Source organism: Heterocephalus glaber, unplaced genomic scaffold, assembly GCF_053883595.1.
Source record: "Heterocephalus glaber isolate CG9 unplaced genomic scaffold, H.glaber_assembly_v1.0 deba00001497, whole genome shotgun sequence".
NCBI lineage: Eukaryota > Metazoa > Chordata > Mammalia > Rodentia > Bathyergidae > Heterocephalus > Heterocephalus glaber.
Genome location: NW_028258320.1, coordinates 14,783,088 through 14,808,634, shown reverse-complemented (window position 1 = coordinate 14,808,634; position 25,547 = coordinate 14,783,088). Strand labels below are relative to the sequence as shown.

The following is a 25,547-nucleotide window of genomic DNA, read 5'->3' as shown; positions in this document are numbered from 1 at the left end:
CTAAACCAAGTTGTAACTAACCCCTTCCTCCAGCCACTCATTGAACTCATATCCTCAAAAAGCCAGAAATCAGAGTAAAGATGCTCTTTGCCAGGTCTACCAAAACCCCAGGTTTTTCAAATACGTAAACCAACTTTATTGGAAAGGCCAATTTTCCCCTAATTATCTCCTCACCTGAATCCTCAGAAAAGGGGCTTAGCTGGGTATAGCCACAATGCTTCCTTCTGTCCTTACTAAAAATACTGTCAATATTTAGAGACTCTCGTTTTGGTCTCCATGTTGGACGATACTTGCTCGAAGAACTAGATTTTGACTCACTGCTGGTACTCTCTATTTCCCAGTCACGAGAGTTTAAAGGCAGGCTCTTAGGAGGTTTTTTGTCAGGCTGGTCTCCTCCCTTCCCCACACGGGGAGATGCTACATTGGTCTGAGAAGCCAGGGATGGTCTGTTATGTATCATATTGCTGACTGTCTCTTTAAAATCCTTTAGTCTGTTGGTGCTGCTGGATGGTTTGGATGCATTCCTAGGAGCCTGCTTCTCTTTCAGTGTTTCTCCTAAAAACACAAAGAATGAAACAAATACAAATGTTTAAAGTGATCACATATACCCAGACCCCAAAGTCTAGAATGCAAGGAAAAGCCCTTTGAGCAAAAAGCATAAGCTAACAGTCTGGAGTGTGACAAGTTTGACAGAGGAAATGAAGAAAGAAGAATGCAGAATGGCTTGCCTTCACTGTGGTAGCCAGAGGCCTGTGGCTCATCACCTTTCCTCTTAACACGTCCAGAACTCCTCTTGCGCTCTATCAGGGACCCTTTCTTGGATGTGTGTTTCTGATTACATTCACTATCAGTCAGGTGTCCTGAAAGAAGAAAGAAATGGGGGAAGCTGATATTTGACCTGATCAGGCCATTGAAGGTGATGATCAGGCCATTCATGAGAATCTAGTCTCTCTTTAGGATTAGTGAGCATCGTAAACAGTATACTCATGGATCAGAAGAAGTTATAGGGGACAAGCTTATCTCATTTAAATGTAGGACTCTCTCAGAACCAAGGACACATTACTTGGGTTTTTTTTTTGGTTTCTGTGGTTCTAAGGACCAAACTCAGGGACTCACTCATGCTAAGCAGGTGATTTATCACTGAACTAGATTCCCCAGCCCCTGGGAATTTTTTAAAAGGCAAACATTTTAAATATTATATATTTTCACTCTCATAAATTGAAGACAGGGTTTTCCTTTTATTTATTTAGCAACACGTACCAAGTAAAGTCTGATTTTTAGTATGTTTGGTATAATCATGGGTATCCCAGCCTTTGCCCAAAAGAGCTCTGAATATATTTGGCTTTAAGACCAACTTCTAAATTTTTCTTGAATGTGTAGCATTTAAAGGGATATTTCAACTTTTATGATTCTCATTCTCACCTCCAACCCATACTTCATAAAACCTGACTTCACCTAGAGATTATCCTTCATAGTTTCACAATAATAATCACTGGGAAACCCAGCGGAGCTGGGCTATTTATGTAACTTGCCATGCTTCATGCCCACGGTGTACAAATATAGGACAATTAGACTAAACAACAAATATTGGGTTCTAAAGCATAAAATCAACTAAGATGGTGGGAGTTAGAAGGTGAGTTAAGTTTGAAGATAGCTTAAAGAAAACCCCCTAGGTTTTCAAATGCATTCAAAGCCAACAGAAATGTGCTAGTAGATAAAAATCTTTGTATATATTCAGGTATCAATGACACAGATACATATTTTCAACCAACAGTTCCATATAATCTTTATTGTTCTTATACATCACTGTGCTATCTCTAGACACAAGAAAGAGTTAAGAAAGAAGAAAATCACTTAGAGCAACTAAATCTTACCAATGTTAAACCAACAGGCATAACGCCCCCACACACCAACCCCTTATATAAACCTGACTCTCCTAGAAAATGGACTTAGCTTATTGTTGGTTTGGCTCCTCCCTAGTTTACAGCTGCAGAAATGTGGTCTTAAAAACACAGCTAAGGGCTGGGGATTTAGCTCAGCGGCACCGCACCCGCCTTGCAAGCGCAATGTCCTGAGTTTGATCCCCGGTACCAAAAAAAAACAAACAAAAAAACTCACAACTAATACCATCTGTACAGTAGTTATAAAAAGAAATCCAACATGAATCTGACTAAATTTCTACTTTCAACTAGAAACCAATTTATAAGACATAAAGAACAGAGGAAGATATTAAATTATATCAATAAAGGCGGGGATTTAGCTCAGTGGTTCCGCCACCCGCCTTGCAAGTGCAAAGTTCCGAGTTCCATCCCTGGTACCAAAAAAGACAAAAAACAGGATCTATCCTATGTAATGGCTTAGATCAGATAAACAAATTATATCAATATGCCATCAGCAAAATTCAGAATGTGGGAAATGCACAGGACAACTACTTAGGTCTGCAACAACAAATTACAAAGGAAAAAAACAGAGGAAAAACCTATACCTTAAAAGTAATCTACAAGGGGGGCTGGGGATTTAGCTCAGTGGTTTCGCCACCTGCTGCGCAAGCCCAAGGACCCCAGTTCAATCCCCGGTACCAAAAAAAAAACAAACACGTAATCTACAAGGGCCGGGGATTTAGCTCAGTGGTTCCGCCACCTGCCTTGCAGGCACAAGGTCACAAGTTTGATCCCTGGTACCAAAAAAGAAAAAGTAATCTACAAAACTAATTAACCCACCACAATGTGTAGACTTCATTTGGATTCTGAGTGCAACATACAAAGCATTAAAATATATGGGATTTGTAAGATGATACTGAACATTTTTTGAACATTTAGTGATTTAGAAATCATCATTACTTTTTTGTTTTTTTGGTGGTGGTGCTTAGGATCGAATCCAGGGCCTCACCCATGCTGGGCAAGCACTGTACCACTGAACTACAACACTCTTATATTTAAGTGCGCCAATGGTAGATTTAAGAAGTGATTTCTTATGCTTTAAAAACACATACTGAAATATTTATGCAAGAAGTGCTATAATATCTGAGGTTTGCTCCAAAGTAATATAAGGGGCGAGTGGGTAGAGGTACAGACAAAACTAGATTGGTCATAAGTTATAATTACTAAAACTAGGTGACAGGTACATCAAAGGGCAGTACACCATTTTGCATACTTACAAATGTTTGAAATTCTTGATTTAAATACAGGCCACCTACAGACTATAAACCTCTGATCTGAAGCCTTATGAGTTCACTAATTCCCAAAGTTTTTAAGAGCATGCGCACTGTTCCATGCTTTAGGTGTTCTATCCCCCACAATGAACTTTTCATTCACTCTTCCCTGTACTGCATGCCCTGTATTGACTTCTTCCACGAACGCAAGCACGTTCTCCTACAGATTAACAAAACAATTCAACAATGCTCTCTGTATGGAATGTACAATAATAAGCCAACTATCTCTCCTTCTTTTGCATATCTGTCCTTCACTAGCTTAACAAGCTAATAAGCAAGTGTCCCCAACCATAAATAAACTTTCTCACAAAGCCCGTCACTCAAGACAAAACCTGACATGAGGACATGACATGGTATAAGACCACAGGGCTTAATGGAGCACTGTGGGAAGGATAGGGATCGAAACAGGAAAAAGGAAGAATTCAGAATAATTACATCAATAATTATATTATAATGATGCTTGTTGATGTACTACAGCTGACAAGAGTATGCACAAGAGAGAGAGCATCATTGCTCATTTAGAACTGTTGTTTCTTTGTAGCCCACTCAATTACCCAAGTTCTGTGCCTTTCCATCTTGCATGCAAAACATTTCTGACTAGTGCTTGCTTCAGCAGCACATATACTAAAACATTTCTGACTTGCCCCAGTTTCTTTTCCTTTTTGGGGGGGGTACCAGGGATCAAACTCAGGACCTTGCACTTATAAGGCAGGCTCAGCACCACTGAGCTAAATCCCTGGCCCCCCATTTCTTTTCTTAGGAGACCTTCCATGCAGGGATTGAATCAGGCAAGCAGGGTCCTCTGTTTAAGTCCCTACCTGTGTCCCGACTGCTCTGGGACATGGAATCATTCTCCACATTATAGATGACTGTTCCCTGAGAATCAGAAGAGAAGTGACTGACCACAGACTCATGGTGGGAATGTTTGTAAGGATAGCTCTCCGTTGAGGAATCTGTTTGAGTGTCACTTGAAATTGAGGGCTCCCTCCCTAAGGGAAGGAGGAGACATACATGCAAAAGTGAGGAAAGAGAGAAGAACAGTGACAGACAGTAGGAAAAAAGATAGATGCAACATAGCTCCAAGGCAAAAACTTCCTAGAAGGAAGGGTGAGAAGGATATCCACAGAGACATTCTTTCCAACACCCAACTTCTAGGTAATCCAGACACACACAATTCCTCCCTGTCCCTACCTTGATGAAGCCCTCACTCTGCCTGCCACTGTGAAAAACTGTGGGGAGTTTAGAAAACCTATGAGGGGAAAGTGGAAGAAACGAAAAAGTTTGAGAAATAAGTTCTATTTCAATAGAAAGTCCCCGGGCAACTTGTTGTACATAACCACGTGTTCACCTATCCTATCTTTCTCCTATCCTGGCATGAATGCCACTATAAAAAATGTAACTGGTAAAAAGAATTTAATTGGTATTATATGCATTTTTTAATCTCTGAAAAATTATAGAGCTGTTTTTTATTCTTTAGTGTGAATTAGCTCACTCAGAATGCTTTCTTCTGAATGCCTAGCTGAGATAAGCACAACCGGACACATGGGTGTTTGGCCAAAAGAAGTAGAGCAGATCTAAGTGGGGTACAGAAGTAAGAAGAAAGCACCAGGTTCTAAGCAGGAAGGAGAGGAAAAGGAGAGGGAGAAAGATTTCAAAGCCAAGAGTTATATCTTTCAAAAATATACTAAGGGCCAGTCGCAGATCCAGAAAAATAAAAGAACATTTTTTTTCTTCCTCCTTTTCAGAAGTCAAGCCAAAATTACTAGAATTTGCAGACCAAATATGAGCCTCTGTGGGCTAGCCTGAGACTTTAGCCATCAAGCTAAAACTTATTTCTATAGGAAAACAATATTTAAGTTTCAAACAGAAGTAAACAACTGAGTCATAAACTGAGGAGTATTACTACTGCATTTGGAATTTTAAAACGAAACCTTCTCATCCCCCTAAAAATGATGAGCTTTGTAGTGACTCCAACTTTCTTGTTTTAACAATTAACTTAAATCACTATTAAATTACTAATAAGAATCAATCATCTTATCCAATATTAGAAGGCTAACTAGGGGCTGGGGATTTAGCTCAGTGGTTCTGGCACCTGCCTCGAAAGCGCAAGGTCCCAAGTTGGATCCCAGGTACCAAAAAAAAGAAGGCTAACTAATGACATCTCCCTCACAAACTTGCTTACCTCAATATAAATAAACATAATAATCTTCTCACTTTGAGCTCAGGCCAAATGATTAGCAACACACTCTTGAAAGCTGAAGGAAACAAAGTCTCACATAAGTTAGGCTTTGGCATGAGTTGGCACTTCTTTCTTACATCTAATGGATCCTCTCTCCAAACTAGGCTATATGCTAAGCACATAAGTATGAGTGCCAACTGCCTGATCACATAGAGTGAGGGGGAGGGAAGAAGTAGAGACCTAGGCAGCTTACCTGAATCTTCACTATCATAGCATGTCCTGCTGTATGGCTGGAACTGAGCTTGGGGAGGCAGGTCCTGGGTAGACACTGGGGTACCTTGGGGATCTGCATAAAGCAGCAGCAAGGGCTGGTAATGCCCCTTGATGCATTTGGTCACCACATCCTTCCATTTGGGGCCAATCTGAACCAAAACAACCAGAAGAACGTGATAACTATACTTCATATTCACAATTCAAACACATTTTCCCATTCTGCTTATCTAAAGAGAAGAATTGGGTAAAGAGACAACAAAAGATCTGAGACACACACAATAAATTTTTTATTATGTCTGTTTTTTGCTAAAAACCTTTTAGAAACCCTTAAAAGTCCATAAGAAAAAGAATGAATAAAATTACTTTTATTTCTGTGAAACATCAACTCAGCTTTAAAATACAAATAAAAATCTGGGAAGCCAGATTTAGGAAAGAATTTGTAGCTCAGTGCAAAAGCCCTAGGTTCAATCCTAATACCATCGAAATAAAATAACCTAATATATATATTTACTTTTTAATTTATATTTAAATATATGCTAAAAGCTCTCAAAGATGGACATACTATGTGAGGGATTAGAACCCCTCATTTGGAATTTGTATTTCTGCAATTTTCTCCTAAATAGTAAAATCATTCTTATGAAGCTAAAGAGTAGACAGGAATTACCTCACAGATTGCCTTAGAATAAATGACGTTCAGTTTCAGAGTTCACATATGGCAGGACATAAATGTCAAACTGCTTAGCATAGACTGCTCAACCTCTCAGCCTTATCCCTGTGATGGATACAGCTCTGCTATCACCATAGGCAAGAGGAACAGATTGCCATGGACACAACAATCCAACCAAATCTCAGACTCATGCCATCTTAAGCTTGAACTGGGCATATCCTTAGATAAGAGCTGTGCAGTTGGACAACTAGCACAGTGCTTTGTTCATAACAGACATTCTGTAAATTTACAACTGTATTACTATTATTCTAATTAAAACATATTTATGTACTTTGTACATACAACTCTTATTTAATACCTGTAAGAATACTTTTCAAATAAAAATCTAATGCTCAAAGAATTTATATGTTGCTCTAAATTATAATGGCAGCAAAAAAGAAAAAACAAAGAAAAGAAGAATAAGGGAATTTGACAAAGACTTTACTATTTGTCACAGACACTGCTTCAAGGCCATGAATTGTTACAGTCAGCAGTCCTCCTGGCTGCTAATTTTAACACAAGAGGCTTCCTACATTCATACGAATGACCTAAACCACTTCAGCCATAGAATCTGTGGTTTAGACAGTACCAGGTTTCCTGCTTCAAGTATCATTATGGCCTTATTTTTCTATGCTATCCCCCCAAAATATATTAATCTGTGATAGGACACTTTAGGAAGATGAAAATTGAAGAACAATTTATAGCAGCCCTGAGTCAAGGTATTGATAATTTCAAGATTTGGAATTCTAAACTCTGTTAACTTTATAACCTAATTGAGGGACATTAGACTGTTCTTACTCAAATCAAAAAATTAACACATTTTTTGAAAATACTTATTTAGGGCCAGGGATTTAGCTCAGTGGTTCTGCCGCCTGCCTTGCAAGTGCAAGGTCCTGAGTTCAATCTCTGGTACCAAAAAAAAAACTTTTTAAAGTTGATGTGGTGGCACATGCCTGTAATTATAGCACTCCAGGAGACAGGAGAATCATAAGTCTGAACCCAGCCTGGGCATAATCAGGTGGGACCCTGTCTCAAAATTTTTAAAAAAGGGCTGTAATATAGCTCAGTGGAAAAGCCCTGGGTTCAATCCCAGTACTGGGGGTAAAGGGGTACTTTGTCAACTATAAATACAGAGTTATGCTAAACACATGGTGAAAGGATTCAAAGAGAAAACAATAAAAGATATACTGATCCTACTCCCTACAGTAGTGAGGGTCATCATTCAAAATTATAGAAATGAAATGCAAAAGACAAATAATTATGTTACAGGCATCAAACACTTTAAGAAGGGCTTGAATGTCCCTACCTCCTTAACATGAGCATCATCAAAATACATCCATTTGCGGATCTTTGTTTGAAAAAAGAATGTAGAATAATGTTTGCCATAGTAACAGATCATTCCTACTAAATACAGTTCAGACTGTTTGGCCCGGTCATCTGTCACTCTGAAAAACAGCTGTAGGGGAAAAAAAGAAAGGAAAAAACCATCACATATTCGATCATCTCATATCTCTTAGCAGACTCATCAATATTTTTTTGGTACCGAGGATCAAACTGAGGACCTTGCGCTTACAAGGCAGGCGCAGTGCCATTGAGCTAAATCCCAGGGCCAACATTTCTTAATTAAGGTACTGACTTGCTTTTCCTCCCTTCAGTCTTTTCTTTTTTTTTTTTTTTTTTTTTTTGGTACCAAGGATCAAACTCGGGACCTTGCGCTTGAGAGGCAGGCGCTGGAACCACTGCGCTAAATTCCTGGCCCAGTCTTTTCTTTTTTTTTTTTTTTTTGGCTAGTCCAGATTAATCATCAGAAATGAACCTATGAAGTGAAAATGTACAAAAAAGCAAGAAGATAGTGGCCAGTAAACTGATACAGGGTGACGTTTCCACATACTTTTTATTATTTTCCTACTGAGGGGTCTCATGAGAGGAGCTAGGAAAGTTAAAAAAAGCCACCAAAAAACTCTCAAGTTCCAAAGGTTGCTTATCAGCTGGCCACACAAATATAAATTTCCTACTGAGAACCTAAGTAGTGGGTAAGAAAGCCTTCAAGAGGGGAAAATACAGCCATGCTGGTTACCAGCATTTCGATTCCTAGGTAACCAGCAATGTTCTGGGTGCTAAGAGACACACAGGAACATTTGAAGCAAAAGATTCTGGCTTTGAGGAACTTACATGGATGAGAAAATAATCATAAAATTTAAACTAGAATAGAACAGACTAGATAGACTATAGAAATTAGAATAAAAGAAATTTATTGGGCAGAGCCTACTCAGGTAGGAGTCATTGGGAAGGACACCTAAAATAAGATCCCAGATAGTTCACTTATTCTCAATAATGGCTTAATGGCTTTAAAACAACAACAATAAAGGTTTTCTTTGTCACAGGACTACTCAGAGAGAAACTAATATAAAGAAAACCAAACTTCCTGGTTCTTCTTGAACCAAAGGAAAATCTGGCTGTACCCACCCTAGGATATGGAGCTAATAAGGTAGAGACCCAGTCTGACATCTATTTCCCTACCTATTTCTCTAAATACACAGAAATCTCCTAAGCCACTAATTCTCTCCCCACCTGCTTCATTACCTCCTCAATAGATACCAGTTTCTAACTGTGAATTTCATATTCCTGGGCTCAGGCCACCAATCCTTATCTCCTTCGGCTCTCACACAGCCCTCCAGTAAGGACTATTCCTTTGACCACACTGCCCATGGTTGAATATACTTTCTGACACCATCCCGGTATAAACTAACATTAGTAGATCATACAATAACACTATAAATTAATTCATTGATTTTTTTCTTTTACCAGTAAACTCTGTCCATCCTGACCTTTAAGGCCCAAATCACCCCATTTTTTCTAATCAGCCCTTGCTACCTTCACAAAAGAGATAAGTGTGTACATGCACACACATGAATCTGTACACACAAACATATCTGTCTGAAACTCCACAATATTTGTTATCTAGGACATACATTTTTGTTCAGTGTTTGAATAATACTAAGACAGAAGAAGTCTAAGTCAGAAATAAAGGTAAATAACACGCACATCACCCAGCTTAAGGCAGGTCCCAAGACTGTGGATGACATCTTCTGCCAAGTCTGAATGGTCAGAGTCCCATACCAGGCCGATTGTGATAATCTGTGGAGCATTCATCAGCACACGGCGAATCCGGATCCTCTCTCCACAGTTGCTCTGAAATATATATGTAACAACAGTCAACACCTCACTGAGGCTCTACCTCAGTTCCATCGAGCCCATGTTGTTCTCACTCTGAACCCCACCCAAGTTAACTTACAGGACAGTTCCGCAGATCCCCCATGGTGCTGGCATTCTGCAGCAGCTCACCAAACATGCTTGGCGAAGGTTTTTCTCGCCTTTCCAGCATACAAATAGCCTGATTGCTTCAAGATGGGGAAAAAAGGTGGGGGGTGATGGTGAGAATTGTATTGGGTTACAGCTAAATCACAAAAATCATTCATGCAAATTCCTAACTCATATGTTTGCGTTTTCTTCTTCTGCCCACTATACTACAGCCCCTTGTCCTGGCCAGCCTCAGTGTCCCACAAACACAGTGAGTGCCTCTAACTGTCCCAAAATCCAAAGCTCATAGAATCCCCACTTCTCCTCCCACTTTGCTGGCCAGAACTCAGCCTAAGAAAAGGGGAGGGATAGGAGAGGAAAGAAGGAGAACAAAGGTTATTTTTAGGTGATAGTGTTCTGAGTTCCTATGAGATAGCACAGACCCAGTAACAGAGGTATAAACTATTTGGTGGACTTCAGTTCACACCCAATCAACTGGAGGAGTGCCTAAGGGTACAACAGAGAACTCCATAAGACTCACCAAAGGGAAGTGGTGGAGATGTAATGTACCATCTGGATGAAAGGCAGTGGATCAGAAGTAGCGCCACAGCTAGTACACACACACTGGGCCAGGGAGAAAAAGCAAACTAAGCAGCCACAATCATGAACTACTTTAGAACCCATTTAACACCCCCACATTCCTGGATAAAGTTTTCTTGAAGAAAAGGTCTAAGAAGAGACAATGATAGAGTTAGGGTTCACCTGCTCAAACAACGTCATTGCAAATTTCTGGTGGGAAACGCAGTGTTGGGCAGTACATATATCTTCTTTGGTTTCATCAGCAATGTGGAAGTGAATTCTCATGAGGAGATTTTCCTGACAAGGAAAGAACAAAGGCAGTATACCAACAAAACTTAATTGACAAGTGAACAAACTGGCAAGCAGTTTACCCAGAGAAACAGCAAATGTCTTATAAAGTAAGAATACCTGTGATTTTTGATTCTTCCAAATCTATTATTGTTATTTCAAGAACATTATACAACAGGATCATGCAACCTTTTGATATCACATTTTCACTTGGCATTATTCCCTTGAGATCCACCTGAACTGTTGCATGACTCAATAATTTATTCCTTTTTATTGCTGTATAGTATTCCATAGTATAGAATATCAGTTTATTTTAACCATCTATCCAGTGAAGAACATTTGGGTTACTTCTAGTTTTTTTACTACTATATATGAACCTTCTATGAACATTCATGTATAGGTTTTTATATGACCCTAAGTTTTCATTTCACTGGGATACATGTCTAGGAATGCAACTGCTGGATCATATAGTAATTCTTTTTTTGTTGTTTTTTGTTTTTGGTACAAGGGATCGAACTCGGGTCCTTGCGCTTGCACAGCAGGCAGCGAAACCACTGAGCTAAATCCCCTGCCCAGTAATTTGCATATTTAGTTTTTAAAGAAACTGCCAAGCTGCTTTCCAAAGCAGTGATACCATTTTATATTCCCACCACTAATATATTAAGTGATCCAAATGCTCAGGAGTACCTCCAATTTTGGTCCAATTTTTCCCGTGATGTGATGTATATCTCTTCCAGATATTTTTAATTGTTTATACAAAGACTGTTTCAAAGGTTGATGATAGAACAGAGAGAAAAGTTAGAATGTTCTATTAAAGTCATGGTGGTAACATAGTTGTCTATATAGCACATCACTCTTGCGCTCTAGGCACTCAGTGATTCCCTGTTTAATATCTTTAGAAATGGAGAAGTTCAAAAAAAGCATGATTCCCAGACAGCAATCTCAGTACTAGCATCATCTGGGAATTTGTCAGAGATGGATATTCTTGGGTCCCATCTCAGGCTACTGAATCAGAAGCTCTGAAGTACAGTCCAGCACTTTGTTTTTTGGGGGGTTTTTTGGTACCAGGGATTGAACTCGGGACCTTGCACTTGCGAGGTAGGCTCCAGAACCACTGAGCTAAATCCCTGGCCCTTAGCACTTTGTATTTTAATGAGACTTGGCTCTTCTGAAGGTGAGAGTCATTGTTTTATAAGGCGGCAAGCACAAACCTACCCTAAGCATAAAGGAAAAAATAATAAATCCACTAGGCAATTCATACAGCAATAGCAGAGAAACTCTACATCTCTGAGAAACTAGAGAAACTCCCAGTTTTAACTGTACAGATCAGAGCACAATAAATTCTATCACAGTCAGTCCCTGATGGAGACCATCAACAGTCCCATCCGACATCAAAGCGGGCCAGAGGCCAGCACTTACAAAGCACTCTGCAGCATCATCCATAATTCCCAGCTGGAAACGCTGCTCATCCTGAAAAGTCTTTGCCAGAGCGCTGCGGAGAGTGTCAGATGGAAGGACTTTTTCACTACTGCACTGAAACTGGTTAAAGATTCCCTGTAGGGAAGAAGTTAGACAAGAAAAAAGGCATAATGCTATTATTAAGCTTCTACACATCCCAGTCTTTCATGCTGGCATCTCTATACTGATACTGTGGAAGCAACTGTACTTCCCATTGGTTGATATCTTTGCAGTTAGTAACTTAAAAAAATTAACAGTCAAAATGAAGGGCATGATATGTGCTAACAGATTCTTTATCTGAGTGGGACACCATCAAGGACACATTAGGAGAAAACACCATCATGAATTAATACGAAGCAATTACCTTATTTCCTCACATACAGACAGAAGTAAATGATTAGGTAAAAAGAGATAAGTTACATGTAAATAGACTCACACAATATATTTTCTGAGGGCTCATCCTATGAAATATGGCCCTCTTAAATCTTTTAGCTATATTTTAAATTTTAAAAGTATAAAGAATTATGTAGAAAAAAACCCTGTGTTTATTACCCAGAAATAACCACATTGACTTCCATTCTACAGATAAGCTAAAGTCTTGTTTAAGACTGTCCCACTCTCCACAGCCACTGAAGATTGTGAGTTGGTCACATAATCTTGTTTTTAATACTTTTACAGATACACATAATTACACATAGCATAATTTTGTGTGTATGTAAAGTGCACGCACACACACACACACACACACACACACACACTGAATTTTTTTAAATTCAGCATTGTTTGAGATCTATCCACAGTGACAGATCTCAAGAATATCCTTTTTGGGCTGCAGATTTAGCTCAGTGGTTCTACCGCCTGCCCCGCAAGCACAAGGACCTGAGTTCGATCCCCAGTACCAAAAAAAAAATTCTTTTTCTCTGCTACATATCATTTTATTAAGTGGCAATACCACATCTATTTATTCATTTACTGACAAATATTTTGGCAGTCTCCAAGTTTTTTGCTGTTATAAAGAAGTTAGGCAAACTTATATACTTCTATCAGTATGTGATATAAAGTACCCCATATTCAAAATATTATCAAAAATTAATACTGCAGCCGAGTGTGGCAGCACACTCCTGTAATCCCAGAACTCAGGAGGCTGAGGCAGGAGGATTTCTGGGAGTTCGAGGCCAGCCTGGGCTAAATAGTGAGTTCAAAGCCAGCCTGAACTACATAGCGAGACCCTGTCTCAAAAAACAAAAAACAAAACAAAAAACAAACAAAACATTAATACTGTCAGACTAGTTAGTCTTTACAACTATTTTTAGTCTTTCTTGGTCCTTTGAGGCAAATAAATACCTTCCAGTCTACTGACCTTGGCTATGATGTATTTTTATGCATGGTTTATTTTGGTTATAATTAAATGTATCTAGCTTCTCCATCTTTACCTACACCTGAACTCTGTTGAATGCAATGTCCAGAGAATGGAAACAAAGGCAGCAACAAGTGGCACCTGGCTTAAGGTGTTTGTCTCTGTCACTTGGTACCAGATTCTCCCTCAAGACTAGAATATGCTCCTTGACATCATGTGTTGCAGATCCTCTCTGAACCACTCAAAAAAATGACTTACGCAGCAATTCAATACATACCAATAGGCCAGAAGAATGTCTCTCATTTCAAAGTACAAGTATTTTCTTCATACAAAAAATTCAAGCATTATTTTTCAGAGACATTACTATTGAGACCACTTTATAAACATGCCTGTGTGATCTTAGAATACGAAATCCTACCCAAGATTGGCCAATTTTTGGTCCTCATGCTGCTGGACCTATCAGCAGCAATTAATCTAGCTGATCTTTCACGTATCTTCTTCCTTTAGCTTCCAGGGCATCACACTCTCCTGGCTTTCTTTCTACTTCATGGGTCACTCCTTATCATTCTCTTTTGCCAGTTCTTGATCAATTCTAAGACTCAGGCTTCAGACCTCTTGATTTCCCTATAATCAGTCATTCGCACTTTTAGTATAAGTTTCATCTACCATCATGGTCTTAGATACTACACATACATTGATAATGCCCCATTTACATTAATAGCCAAATCTTCCTCCTCAGATTTATATATCCAGCTGGACATCAACATTTGATGATCAGTAGGCAGGCCTACCAAATTTAACATGCCCCAAAATGAATTTATCTGCCCCCACAAATCAGCACCACCCATATTTTCTCTCTCTCAATAAATGACAACACCATCCTTGCAGCTGCTTAAGACAAAAACTGTGGAAAACATCTTTTTTTTTTCTTTTGTACTGGGGATCGAACTTGGGTCCTTGCGCTTACGAGGCAGGCGGCGGAACCACTGAGCCAAATCCCCGGTCCTGTGGAGAACATCTTTGACCATCTCTAGCACTCACATCCTATCAACTGGCAATTCCTCTATTTCCCCTCTCAAAATACATTTACAGCCCAAGGACCAGAGTTCGATCCCCTATACCAAAAAATAATAATAATACATTTAGACCCCACTACCTCATTTGCTACCACTCCAGTCTCAGCCAATTCATCTCTTCCCTGGATGACTGCACATCATTTCTTGACAGGACCCCTTCTCAGAGGAAGACACAACAGTCTCAATATAGCACTCAGATGATTTTGTTAAAAATACAATCAGATTATGCCATTCCTCTGCTCAAAATCCTCTAGTTTTCCACTGAATATACAGTAAAGGCCAAAGTGTAAGACCTTCCATAATTTGCCCTACTAATCTACTTCTGACTCAGCCCACACAAGCTCTGACTTCACTCTCCAGAATATAGTAAATATGAGAATATAAATTTTTGTCCTTTTATTCCTTCCTATACTCCCAACAACTAGAATGTTACTGGTATATAAAGAGCAACCAAAAATTTTTTTCTCTCTGAAAAAGGCTCTTTAGCTCTATCTATCTATCTATCTATCTATCTATCTATCTATCTATCTATCTATCGTCCTGAGACAAGTTCAGGCTGGCCTTGAGCTCAATATGTAGCCCACACTGGCCTCAAACTCATAGCAATCCTCCTGCCTCAGCCCCCAAGCGCTGGTATTACAGGTGTACACAACCATGTACAGCTTATTTATTTTTAACATTTGTTTGTGATACTCTATAATTGTAATTATCTTGGTAAATTAGTACTTCTTCATATCACCTCTTGACCATATTTGCAAACCACCAGGTAATTATTTCCAGACCAGCTCTGTGCAAATCTAACACCTTCAGCTGGGCGTGGTGGTGCACTCCTGTGACCCAACACTTGAGAGGCTGAGGCAAAAAGATCACGAGAATTTGAGGCCAGCCTGGACACATAGTGAGTTCAAAGCCAGCCTTAACTACACAGTGAGACCCTGTCTCAAAAAACAAAACAAATCTAACACTTTCAAATTTCAGCACCTTTAGTCTTTCTCAAGCAAGTTTCCTCAAGAATTAAGCCCTACTACTCTAAGGCACTAGCTATTCCTAGTATATTAACTTCTTCCCTATGCATAGTGATCTTAGAATATGACGCCCTGGGCCGGGCACAGTGATGGATGCCTGTAATCACAGCATTCAGGAGGCCGAGGCAGGAGAATTGGCCTCTGAGTTTGAGGCCAGCCTGGGCTACATAGTGAGTTTAAGGCCAGCCTGAACTACATACTAAGACCCTAATCTCAAACTGCCACCCCCACCCCCCCGCAAAAAAAACAAAGCCAGAATATAAAGTCCTACCAAATCATGGCACTGTGTAGTTCAGATGACCCTGCTTGAGAAAGGACAGGATTCAACTCAGAAATGGCACAGTATTATAATAGTTAAGAGCTTGAGCTTGAATTTTGGTGCTAAACTGTTTGGGTTTAAAAATTCCAATCCTGCTACCAGTTATATGACCTTGGACAATTTATTTTTATTTCTCTAGGTCTTGCTCCCCCCCACACACACATTCCAGATTGAACCCAGGGCCTTGTGCATGCTAGCCATGTGCTCAACTACTGAGCTGTATCTTTATTTTTAAGACAAGGTCTTGCTAAGTTATAGAGGCTGTAACTCGAAATCTTCCTGCCTCCCCCTCCCAACCCTCCCAGCTCACTTTCTCTTTTAACAGAGTAAATATTAGTATTTACTTCCTAGGGTTATTTGAGGATTAAACAAACTATCTTAAACTATATTAGTCTATATAGAGAAGTTTGTATGTATGTGATAGATATACATATCTTAAGACAAACAGATATGTTAGACTCATGCCTGGCAATATTATAAGTGCCACCACAGTGTTAGGTGGTATTATTATTGTTGTTGTTGTTGTTATTGTTATTATTATTATTATATTTAGGAGTCATTTTAAGTTACTAAAAAATCTTTCTCACTGTCCTATGCTAAGAAGGGCTTTGAGTCAGATTTTTCTACCTTGGGCTACTTCTTCCTCTCTGAGATTTGCGCAAGAAAGACTACCTTATTTCTAGTCTGTTGCTCCCATTCAAGAAAGGCAGATTTCCCATGACCTAGATAATTAGGGTTTCAGCAGAGGAAAGGAAAGATCTAAGGTCAGAGCTCTGACTGCACTCACAGTGGATCTCCAGTAACAGCATTCACTGGCATCAACATTTCCATGCCATATTCTTTTTTCACCACTTAATTATAGGCAGCCTTCTCCATACACACTGTGTAACTGAATGCATTCGGAATGCCTTCTAATTGAATGTTCTTTACTTTCCTATTTTAATGATTATTGTCAGTCTTGCTCTGCTATTGTTAGGCAGAAGCAAGAGTTTTGGGATGAAGTAGCCTGAGCCCGCCCAGCATGCATCTGTGGAGCTGCAGCTCTGGAAGAAGCTGTAGCACAAAGCCCCTCTGTTAAGGCAGCACACTAACCTCTGTGTGTCCCTCTCACATGAGCACAGGGGCTGGAACGGGCCTCCTCCCGTTCCCTTTTTCACCCTCCTCCCACCTTTCCCAGAGGGAGATCCTGTTCACACCAAAGAAAGCCAAGAACATTTAGTTCAGCAGTAAGAACAGGTGGCAGTACCAATAAGGAACAAAACCTGGTATTCTTCCAATTGCTGAGTTCTATGGCAGGGAGAGAGAAAGGGCAGGAAGAACTAAAACCCAGGAATCATTTTTCTTTGTGGAGTCACTGGTGGTTCCATTTTAATCAGGGGGAAACAAAAATCAAAAAACAAAACAAAACAAAAAACAAAACTTTGAGGTTTCTCTGTATGCTTCTTCACAGGGTAAGCCAAAGAGATTTTCTTTTTCACTCTTATGAAATAACACATTATTTTTTGTCTGTTAACTATTTTCTTGGATACAATACAAAAGCAACAAGACCTTAATGACTAAAAGCAGGTGCTTCCCCACCCATCTCTCTTAGATCAAGTAGCAGACAATTCTATCCACATGAGCACATAATTATTTGGATTAGTAAAAACCAAATAAATAAGACAGAAGTGCCATAAAGACAGAAAGTCTTTGTGTTTTGGCATCTACACATGCAGCTGTTCCTTAAGGTTTTTTCCCTAAAACATAGACCCTTGCTCTTAGGCAGAGAACACTATTTCTCTCTCAGAATTTCCTAGGCTTACATTTAACATAAGTCATGAGTAGAGATGGTGGAGATCAAGAAGAAATGTCACTAATTTCAGTGCTCTGTGGGCCCAGGGTCTTTGGAAAGTACCCCAGTCAACACTCCAACTCCTCCTGACAGGGACCCAGCAACACCTTCTGCAAAGGCAAGACACTACTTCCTACCCTACCATTAGCTTACCATTAGCTTACCTCTACAGGAGTTTGTCTTTTTGATCTGGGCTCCCTAAATCATTTAGCTCTCACGATTACTCCTTTCTCTTTACTTTCTAGAAACCAAAGAACCTAAATGTTGACGGACTAATCTGTTTGTAAACACAGCCCTCTGGAAGTAAGATAAGAGGGTTGGTACTAGAAGATCATTGACTGTGGGAATAAGGAACTTTCACTGGCTTTGAGTGTTCAAAGGAATTTTGAAAGTTCTCTTTCAAGAGGGGAAAAAATATGCAAATATTTACCCTTGGACATTCAAAACAATAACGAAGGATTTTTAACATTTTATTGCAAAAAATTTCACACATGCAAGAGTAGACAGAATAGCACATAAATGCCCATCCATTATTCAACCTTGACAATTACCAGTCGGTGATAAATTTTATTTCATTTATAGCACCCATCCACTTACCCATTCTCAGATCATTTTGAAGCAAATGCTAAACATTTTTCATCTCTACATCTTTTAAAATGTATCTCTAAAACTTAGGAACTCTTTTTTTTTTTCATTGAGTTTATTGGTACATTTTAGGTATACAACACGATGACATTCATCATCGGGAATTGGTACCTTTACATGATATATCTTGGTTCTTATTTTTTCCCCATTCCCCAGCCCTCCCTTCAACCCTTCCACCCCTCTCTACTTAGAGACTTTGTTTTCATTTTTTTCCTTTTCTCATATTTTTTTCCTTTCTCCTACCAGGAACTCTTTTTTTTTGTTTGGTTTTTTGGTGCCAGGGATCAAACTCGGGCACTTGCGCTTGCGAGCCAGGCGCCAGAACCACTGAGCTAAATTCCCGGCCCCACTAGGAACTCTTTTTAAACATAACCATAATATTGCCACAAACGCCCCCCTAAAAGGTAATAACCCCTTAATATTATCAGATATCCAGTCAGTTTATTTTTTTTTTTTCCAGGAATCAAACTCAGGACCTTTTGCTTGGGAGGAAGGAGAGGAGCCACTGAACTAAATCCCAGGCGCTCCAGTCAGTTCAATAGAGACACTTGATCTAAATTTGGGAAAAGCAAACAACAACTGGCTAGTTTCTCCCTTTGGAGTCTATAATCTTATGTCTAAAAACACTTCTAAGGCTTACTGATTAGTAAAGAACTTAGATGTCCTATGTCATTCCCTTTACTTTAAATTCATTTTCATTCAATTCTTAATACTTTGGGGGGCCGGGGATTTAGCTCAGTGGTTTCGCCGCCTGCTGCGCAAGTGCAAGGATCTGAGTTCGATCCCTGGTACCAAAAAAAAAAAAAAAAAAAAAGACAGACAATACTTTGGACTCACAGTGTCATGGCTAAAAACCATCAAAAGCTACCTATGGCATGTATTCCTGATACCAATGCAAAAGAGACATTCTCACACAAAGACACAAATCAAAATGCCAAGCCAGGCATATAAGTCTGCAGCACTGCACCTGTCTGGCAAACGGAAGGTCCTGAGTTCGATTCCTGATACCAAAAAACAAAAAAAAGCCAAGACTTTTAGACAATGAACAGAGAGACACAGAGGCAAAGATATGCCAAATTCACCAGAAGATAAATGCTGCTTTTAGTGAGAAATCACAAATAATGTTAAAATTTTATAATAATAACTTACTTTTTTTTTTGGTACTGGGGATCGAACTCGGGTCCTTGTACTTGCGAGGCAGGCAGCAGAACCACTGAGCTAAATCCCCAGCCCCAACTTACTACTTTTGACACAATAAAAAGTGCAGGACTCTTATACATTACTCGCTAACCATATTCAATTCAAATTTTAAGAACTACACCATACCCACTTATCCCACTAGGGAAATTAAAAGAGGGGACTTTCTGGACATGAATAAAGAGTTTGAAAATTTTAGACTCTGCCAAAAGTTCTAGGAAAAGTCAATAATGATGATCTCCTATATTTTCCTTGCAATCATATCCTTCTACTTATATATCAAGTACAATTCCAAACTTCAAATTTTAAAAAAGATTCATCCATGTGAGCACAGTGGTATCTGCCTGTAAGTCCAGCAACATAGAGGGACCCCCAACTCAAAAACAAAAACAAAAAAACAAAGATTCAGTTTTATACTAAATTATATCAAATTGTTGTCAAATTAGTTGAGTGTATTTAAAGTAGTCACAGCCTATTAGGACTTTAAAGTGAACCACATAAATATGCTCAGATCCATAGGTAATAAAAACAAGGAAGTTGCTGGGCATGGTGGTGATATAGGACACCAAGAAGTCCAAATAAGCAAAATAATCTAAACAAAAGAAATACGACTTCCAACCTGCTAGATATCTGAAACGGCGAGTTTGTGTTCTCTAAAACTGGAGAATGAATTCTAGGAACAACGGGAGAGTAGGAAAAATTTATTGAAAGATAGCTTCTCTCTAAGAAACAGAAGGCGGACTGGAAAGTGGGTTGCCTGCCCACCTCGCTTCTCAAAGGTGGTTTTTTTGGTACCGGGGATCGAACTCGGCTCCTTGCGCTTGCGCGGCAGGCGACGAAACCACTGAGCTAAACACCCCCCCACCCCACCCCACCCCCGCTCTCTCAAAGGTGTTTTAAGGGGCAAAGCCACGAGGTGAGGCGGGTACAAAGTGAGACAAAACTGTAAGATCCAGTGGAAAATCACAAGGTGGGCATGAGGTGGGACAAAACCACGATCAATCAATAAGATTACAAGTATAGTCACCCAGATAATACTGATTAAATGGAGATCGAATGGGGAAGCTTGTCATGTAGCAAGCATGCATTGATTTCCCGAAGGAATGGGCTAGCTAGGGATGGTCTGGTTCTCAATTAAGGTGATTGAGATCTTTTTAGAATATCAATTACTACTATTCATCCCTAGGGGAAGTATCTGGGGGTAGTTGTTTCTCTCTTTTTATTTATTTTTATTTTATTTATTTTGTTTTGTTTTGTATTTTGGTACGGGGATCTAACTCCGGGGATCTTACTCCGGATCTTGCGCCTGCAAGGCAAGCGGCAGAACCACTGAGCTAAATAACCGGCCCTCTTTTTATTTATTTTTTTGTGTGAGTTGGACAAAATTTATTGGTTATTTTAGTAAAGATATTAATCTCAGTCATTTCTCTCCTCATCTTGACCTTAGATTAGTATTTCATTTGGGTCAAGAAAAGAGTATGTAGGAGAGGAATATTATTTTAACAAACAGTAAAATGGACAAAAATGAATAGTTTGCTGACATAAAAGTCAAGTCAAAGTTAAATTCATGTATCTTGGTGTAATTAAATCATGAAAGAACTAATAGTTCTATATACATTTCCATTGTTTTACTTGGGGCTTAATCTAAACTTTAATGCAAAAGAACAACTTATTAGGCATATGCGCATGTTTCTTCTCTAGAGTTAGTTGTTTTTTGTTTTGTTTTTTGGTACTCGAGATCGAACCTGGGACCTTGCACTTTCGAGGCAGTCAGTGGAACCACTGAGCTAAATCCCCCGCCCTGGAGTTACTATTAAAAAAGATCAGCAAGTAACTACCACAAATAAAATAGTCTGAAGCTGCCTCCAAATTTAACACTGTAGGCATTCTGAAGGAAATCACTGTATCATTTTTCTTTTGTCTGTGACTATGCTGTCAAAGATGTGTTTAACTGTCACATTAAAAAGTCCATATACAGGGCTGGGAATTTAGCTATGTGGTTCCGCCGCCTGCCTCAAAAGCGCAAGGTCTTGAGTTTGATCCCTGGTACCAAAAGAAAAAAAAAGTCCACATACAATACAAAAATACAAAACAAAACACCCTACAGTACACAAATCTAACAGTATATGTGATGAACAATTCTATAAAATGTGTTTGAAAATGCATTTGCTTTCATTTTCAGTACCTACAATATGCCCAGGATGCTGGGCAGTATGTATACACTTAAAATAAACCATATAATTGTTCTAAGAAATCCTGGGCCAGGGATTTAGTTCATTGGTTTCGCCGCCTGCTGCGCAAGCGCAAGGACCCGAATTCAATCCCCGGTACCAAAAAAGAAATCCTGTAGTGAGTTCAATTCAAATTGGATTTAACAATTTAGTAATGTAAATGTGTAGACAAAGTTACAGAAAATTCATCTTAGTGTCTTCCATCTTCTACAATGTTATTATTATTTTTTTTTTTTTGGTGTTTATACCTTTTAAAAAATAAAAAACAGCCAGGCATGGTAACACACGCCTGCAATCCCAGCTCTTGGGAGGCAGAGGCAGGAGGATCGCCACAAGTTCGAGGCCAGCCTGGGCTACAAAGTGAGTTCAGGGCCAGTCTGAACACAAAGTGGGACCTTGTCTCAAAAAAATTTTTTTAAATTGCCAGGGACTTAGCTCAGTGGCTCCAGCGCCTGCCTTGCAAGCACAAGGTCCCAACGCCTGTCTTGCAAGCACAAGGTCCCAAGTTCAATACCCGGTACCAAAAAAAACCCCAAACAAACAAAACCAGCCAAATTCTTAAACAGTATATACATTTAAATTTTTGGTGGTGGTTTTTTATTTTAAAAGAAACAGCTTCCTTATGATTTGCCTCAAGATCTGGCAGAAAAGCTTACAAGAATTAGCTAATAAACAAAAACCAAGAGAAGCACATTCAAAATACAGATTTACTTTGGTAGCAAATGGTTGTTCTCTGAAGACTAATGAAGGTAGACAAAAGCATTAAAGTGAAATGGGCTATTTCAAATATGATACTTCACATACAAATTTTTTAAAAATTATTTTTAGTAAAAGAGCTAAGCATCTGTATCCACTGATGGCAATGCAATACCTAATAAAATGATAACAAAACAAATGCCCATAAGGAAAAAAACTCTATTTTAATATTATCTAAATTTACTTTCAGTCAACAGTCCAGCAACATTTTCCTTTCAATACAATACTCCCCCTTTCTCTATAAGGCTGTTCCTGGGAGCCAGGCAGTCAGTTTAGGTAATGAGGGGTTAATTTAGGAGTAACTGCTGACAGTTTTAAATAGTAATTTTTTGCTTCCCTCTTAATGTGCTAATAGTTGTGTCTAAAAAAAATATGCAATTCTTTAAAAAGGTACCATTTCTGATTTCTTTATTATATGTAACCTTTGGAAACTAATCACATGAAACTACAAAATTAGCAAATGTCTTGAAATCTGTATGTAAAACATAAATTACCTCTAATTTCAAACTCTCACTTATTAGCGTACCACTCAATCTTTTAAAAAAATGAGAAAGAAAAAGCGGCTCCAAAAATAGTCTTATACCATTTTTTAAAAGGAAACTATTCCTTTTAACTTTACATCCACCCTACACTCCAATTCAAAACACATCATTTAATTGTCTGGGTCATGGCCATTTCCAAGATGAGATTTTTATATTTCGTTCCCATAGCTTCTGGTTATCAGAAAACCCACGCTTTCCTTTTTTGAAAGAGTTTGGTCTCGCTGATGTTGGTGTATCCCTTCCAGTATTCTTCATCCTCATCTTTGCTTCTGGAGGCATTTCCTCTGGTTCACTATCTTCATTTTCATTAAAACCTGCTGCTACTGAAAGGGTTTTTGGAGTAAGAGTTGGAACAGTTTCTTTAGGCTTACTTGATTCGAGTTTGATGGATATAGCTGATGCTTTCTTTGTTGTCTGACTACCTACGGCAAATCCAAACTTGGAGATCTTTGTAGGCTTTGTTGGGAGGTCTGCAGCTTCTTCTTCAGCTGATCGCTTCTCAGCATTGCGAATGGAACTTTCCCCTCCATTACTCTGGCGGCTTCTCAGGCTTCTCCAGTTTCTCCTCTGCCACCTTTCCGTCCACCATTTTCCCCAGTTTCTCTCTTTTTAATGTTAACCTTTAGTGAAAGTACCCTAATTGTTTTCTTTGCTGAGGACCCCGCCTTGTCCAGCTGTCTCATAATTTCTAACTAATTTAGCTGCCTGCAATAGTGGAGCTTGTGTGTCTATAATCCCAGCACTTGGGAGGCTGAGGCAGGAGGATCCACTGTAAATTCAAGGCCAGCCTGGGCTACATAGTGAGTTCAAGGGCAGTCTGAACTACATAGTGAAATGCTGTCTCAAAAAAAATTTTTTAATTAAAAAATAAAAACAAGGGGATCGGGGATTTAGCTCAGTGGCACTGTGCCTGCCTTGCAAGAGCAAGGTACTAAAGTTCAATCCTGGGTACCACACAAAAAAACAACAAAAAGAAATTAAACACAAGTAGATGATATCTGAATTAGACACAATGATACTTCCTTATGTATAGGCTGTTTATTCTGCCTGAAATAGTAGTCCAGGATAATGGGTTTACTCTTTTCTGAAATTGGCCATGAAGGATAATAAAGAACCTTACTTTCTTCCAATCTACAAAAGAAAAGATTGGATTAATAATAAACAATTAGCCAGGCATAGAGGCACACACCTGCAATCCCAGCTACACCAGGGGCTGAGGCAGAAGGATCAGAAGATCAAGGCCAGCCTGGGCAACTTAGCCAAGCCCTGTCTCAAAGTAACTCAAAGGACTAGAGATATACCTCAGTGCTATTGCTTATCCGGTATGCATGAGACCCTAGGTTCAATCCTCAGTATCACACACACACACATAAGAGCAATTTCTTGTATCGTTTTATTCCCTATACTTATGCTTCAGCACCCAATGAAGGAATAGCCACATGGTACAATGCAAGAAATATTAAGGGATTTGTTCCCTAAACTCTCAAATCTCCCCCAATCAACAAGTGGACTATTAGCAGAACATGTACATTCCTGCCCCACTGGGACAGCCTAATTGCTCTCCATTCCAGAACATCTTATATTTAAAAAACCGGTTTCCTTCCCGCCACTCCACTCCCTGGCTTTTTTATGTCTTACCCTAGCATTCTTAAAAGAAAAATCATTGATTGAGAAGATTTGTTAAATTTAATCAATCAAAGCAACATTCTTATTTGCCTATAACAAAAAACACTCTGTCCAACATCCTGGCACTGCAAAGCCTCTAGTACAATCCCTGGAAGGAGAACAAAATCTTTGTAGCATACCAAGTACAGAGGACGGATTTCCTCCCCTGAACAAAGATAAATAAATAAGCTAGCACCAAAGTAAAATCTACCCTGGGGGCTGATCCAATATGAATAATAAATACGAGCTCTAGGTTCTATGCAATTACAATTTAGGTCATAAAAAAATTTTTAAGGGCCAGGGATTTAGCTCAGTGGTTTCTTCGCCTGCTGCACAAGCACAAGGGCCTGAGTTCGATCCCTGGTACCAAAAAAAAAAAAAAAATTTTTTAGTAATGTTAGGTGGAAATAAATTTGAAATGTTTGAGGGGACATAGTAATTAGTACACAATTTTCTATTTGCTAAGTCAGAGCTGACAGGCATCATGTTTCAAAGTAAACAGAAGGAAACACTGAGTCAAATTCTTTTCCACAAAAGCCAACATTAGTAACTTGTATGCAAGATTTTGAGGCTGAAATTATACATAATATCATATAACAGAAAAAAACCCAGTCCATTTACTGGACCAAAAGAAATGAATCATCATAAATACTATGTATAAATCACTATAAAGAAATTATAAGCACTGGACACAACATATACTATTCTACCTGGTGAAGCCAAGGCACAGGAATACTGACAGATATTGATAAGACATCTGGAAAAAAAAAACCCAGGGTGGTGGTAAACATCTGTAATCTCAGCTACACTAGAGACTGAAGCAGGAGGACTGCAAGTTCAAGACCAGCCTGGGGCAACTAAATGAAACCCTGTCTCAAAAGAAAATTTTTTAAAAGTGGCTGGGATACA

The 25,547-nt window shown here is 39.1% G+C and overlaps 1 protein-coding gene across 6 annotated transcripts in view; it reads right to left on the bottom strand.

Moving 5' to 3' along the window:
- The window catches only part of Usp54 (ubiquitin specific peptidase 54), a 126,870-nt gene that overhangs the window by 27,798 nt on the left and 73,525 nt on the right, over positions 1–25,547 (bottom strand). For 3 of the 6 annotated variants that reach the window (XM_087184699.1, XM_087184700.1, XM_087184703.1), the window contains exons 1-8: positions 10,211–10,311; positions 9,665–9,770; positions 9,415–9,561; positions 7,676–7,825; positions 5,644–5,812; positions 4,030–4,200; positions 729–860; positions 175–555 (exon numbers count right to left, since the gene is read on the bottom strand). In XM_087184699.1, the coding sequence (XP_087040825.1) occupies positions 175–555; positions 729–860; positions 4,030–4,200; positions 5,644–5,812; positions 7,676–7,825; positions 9,415–9,561; positions 9,665–9,770; positions 10,211–10,242 (1,288 nt within the window). In that variant the 5' untranslated portion in view covers positions 10,243–10,311. Of the gene's footprint in view, positions 1–174; positions 556–728; positions 861–4,029; positions 4,201–5,643; positions 5,813–7,675; positions 7,826–9,414; positions 9,562–9,664; positions 9,771–10,210; positions 10,312–10,431; positions 10,546–11,955; positions 12,091–25,547 lie in introns of those variants that run through there. The other 3 variants (XM_087184702.1, XM_087184701.1, XM_087184704.1) reach the window with 2 other exon arrangements.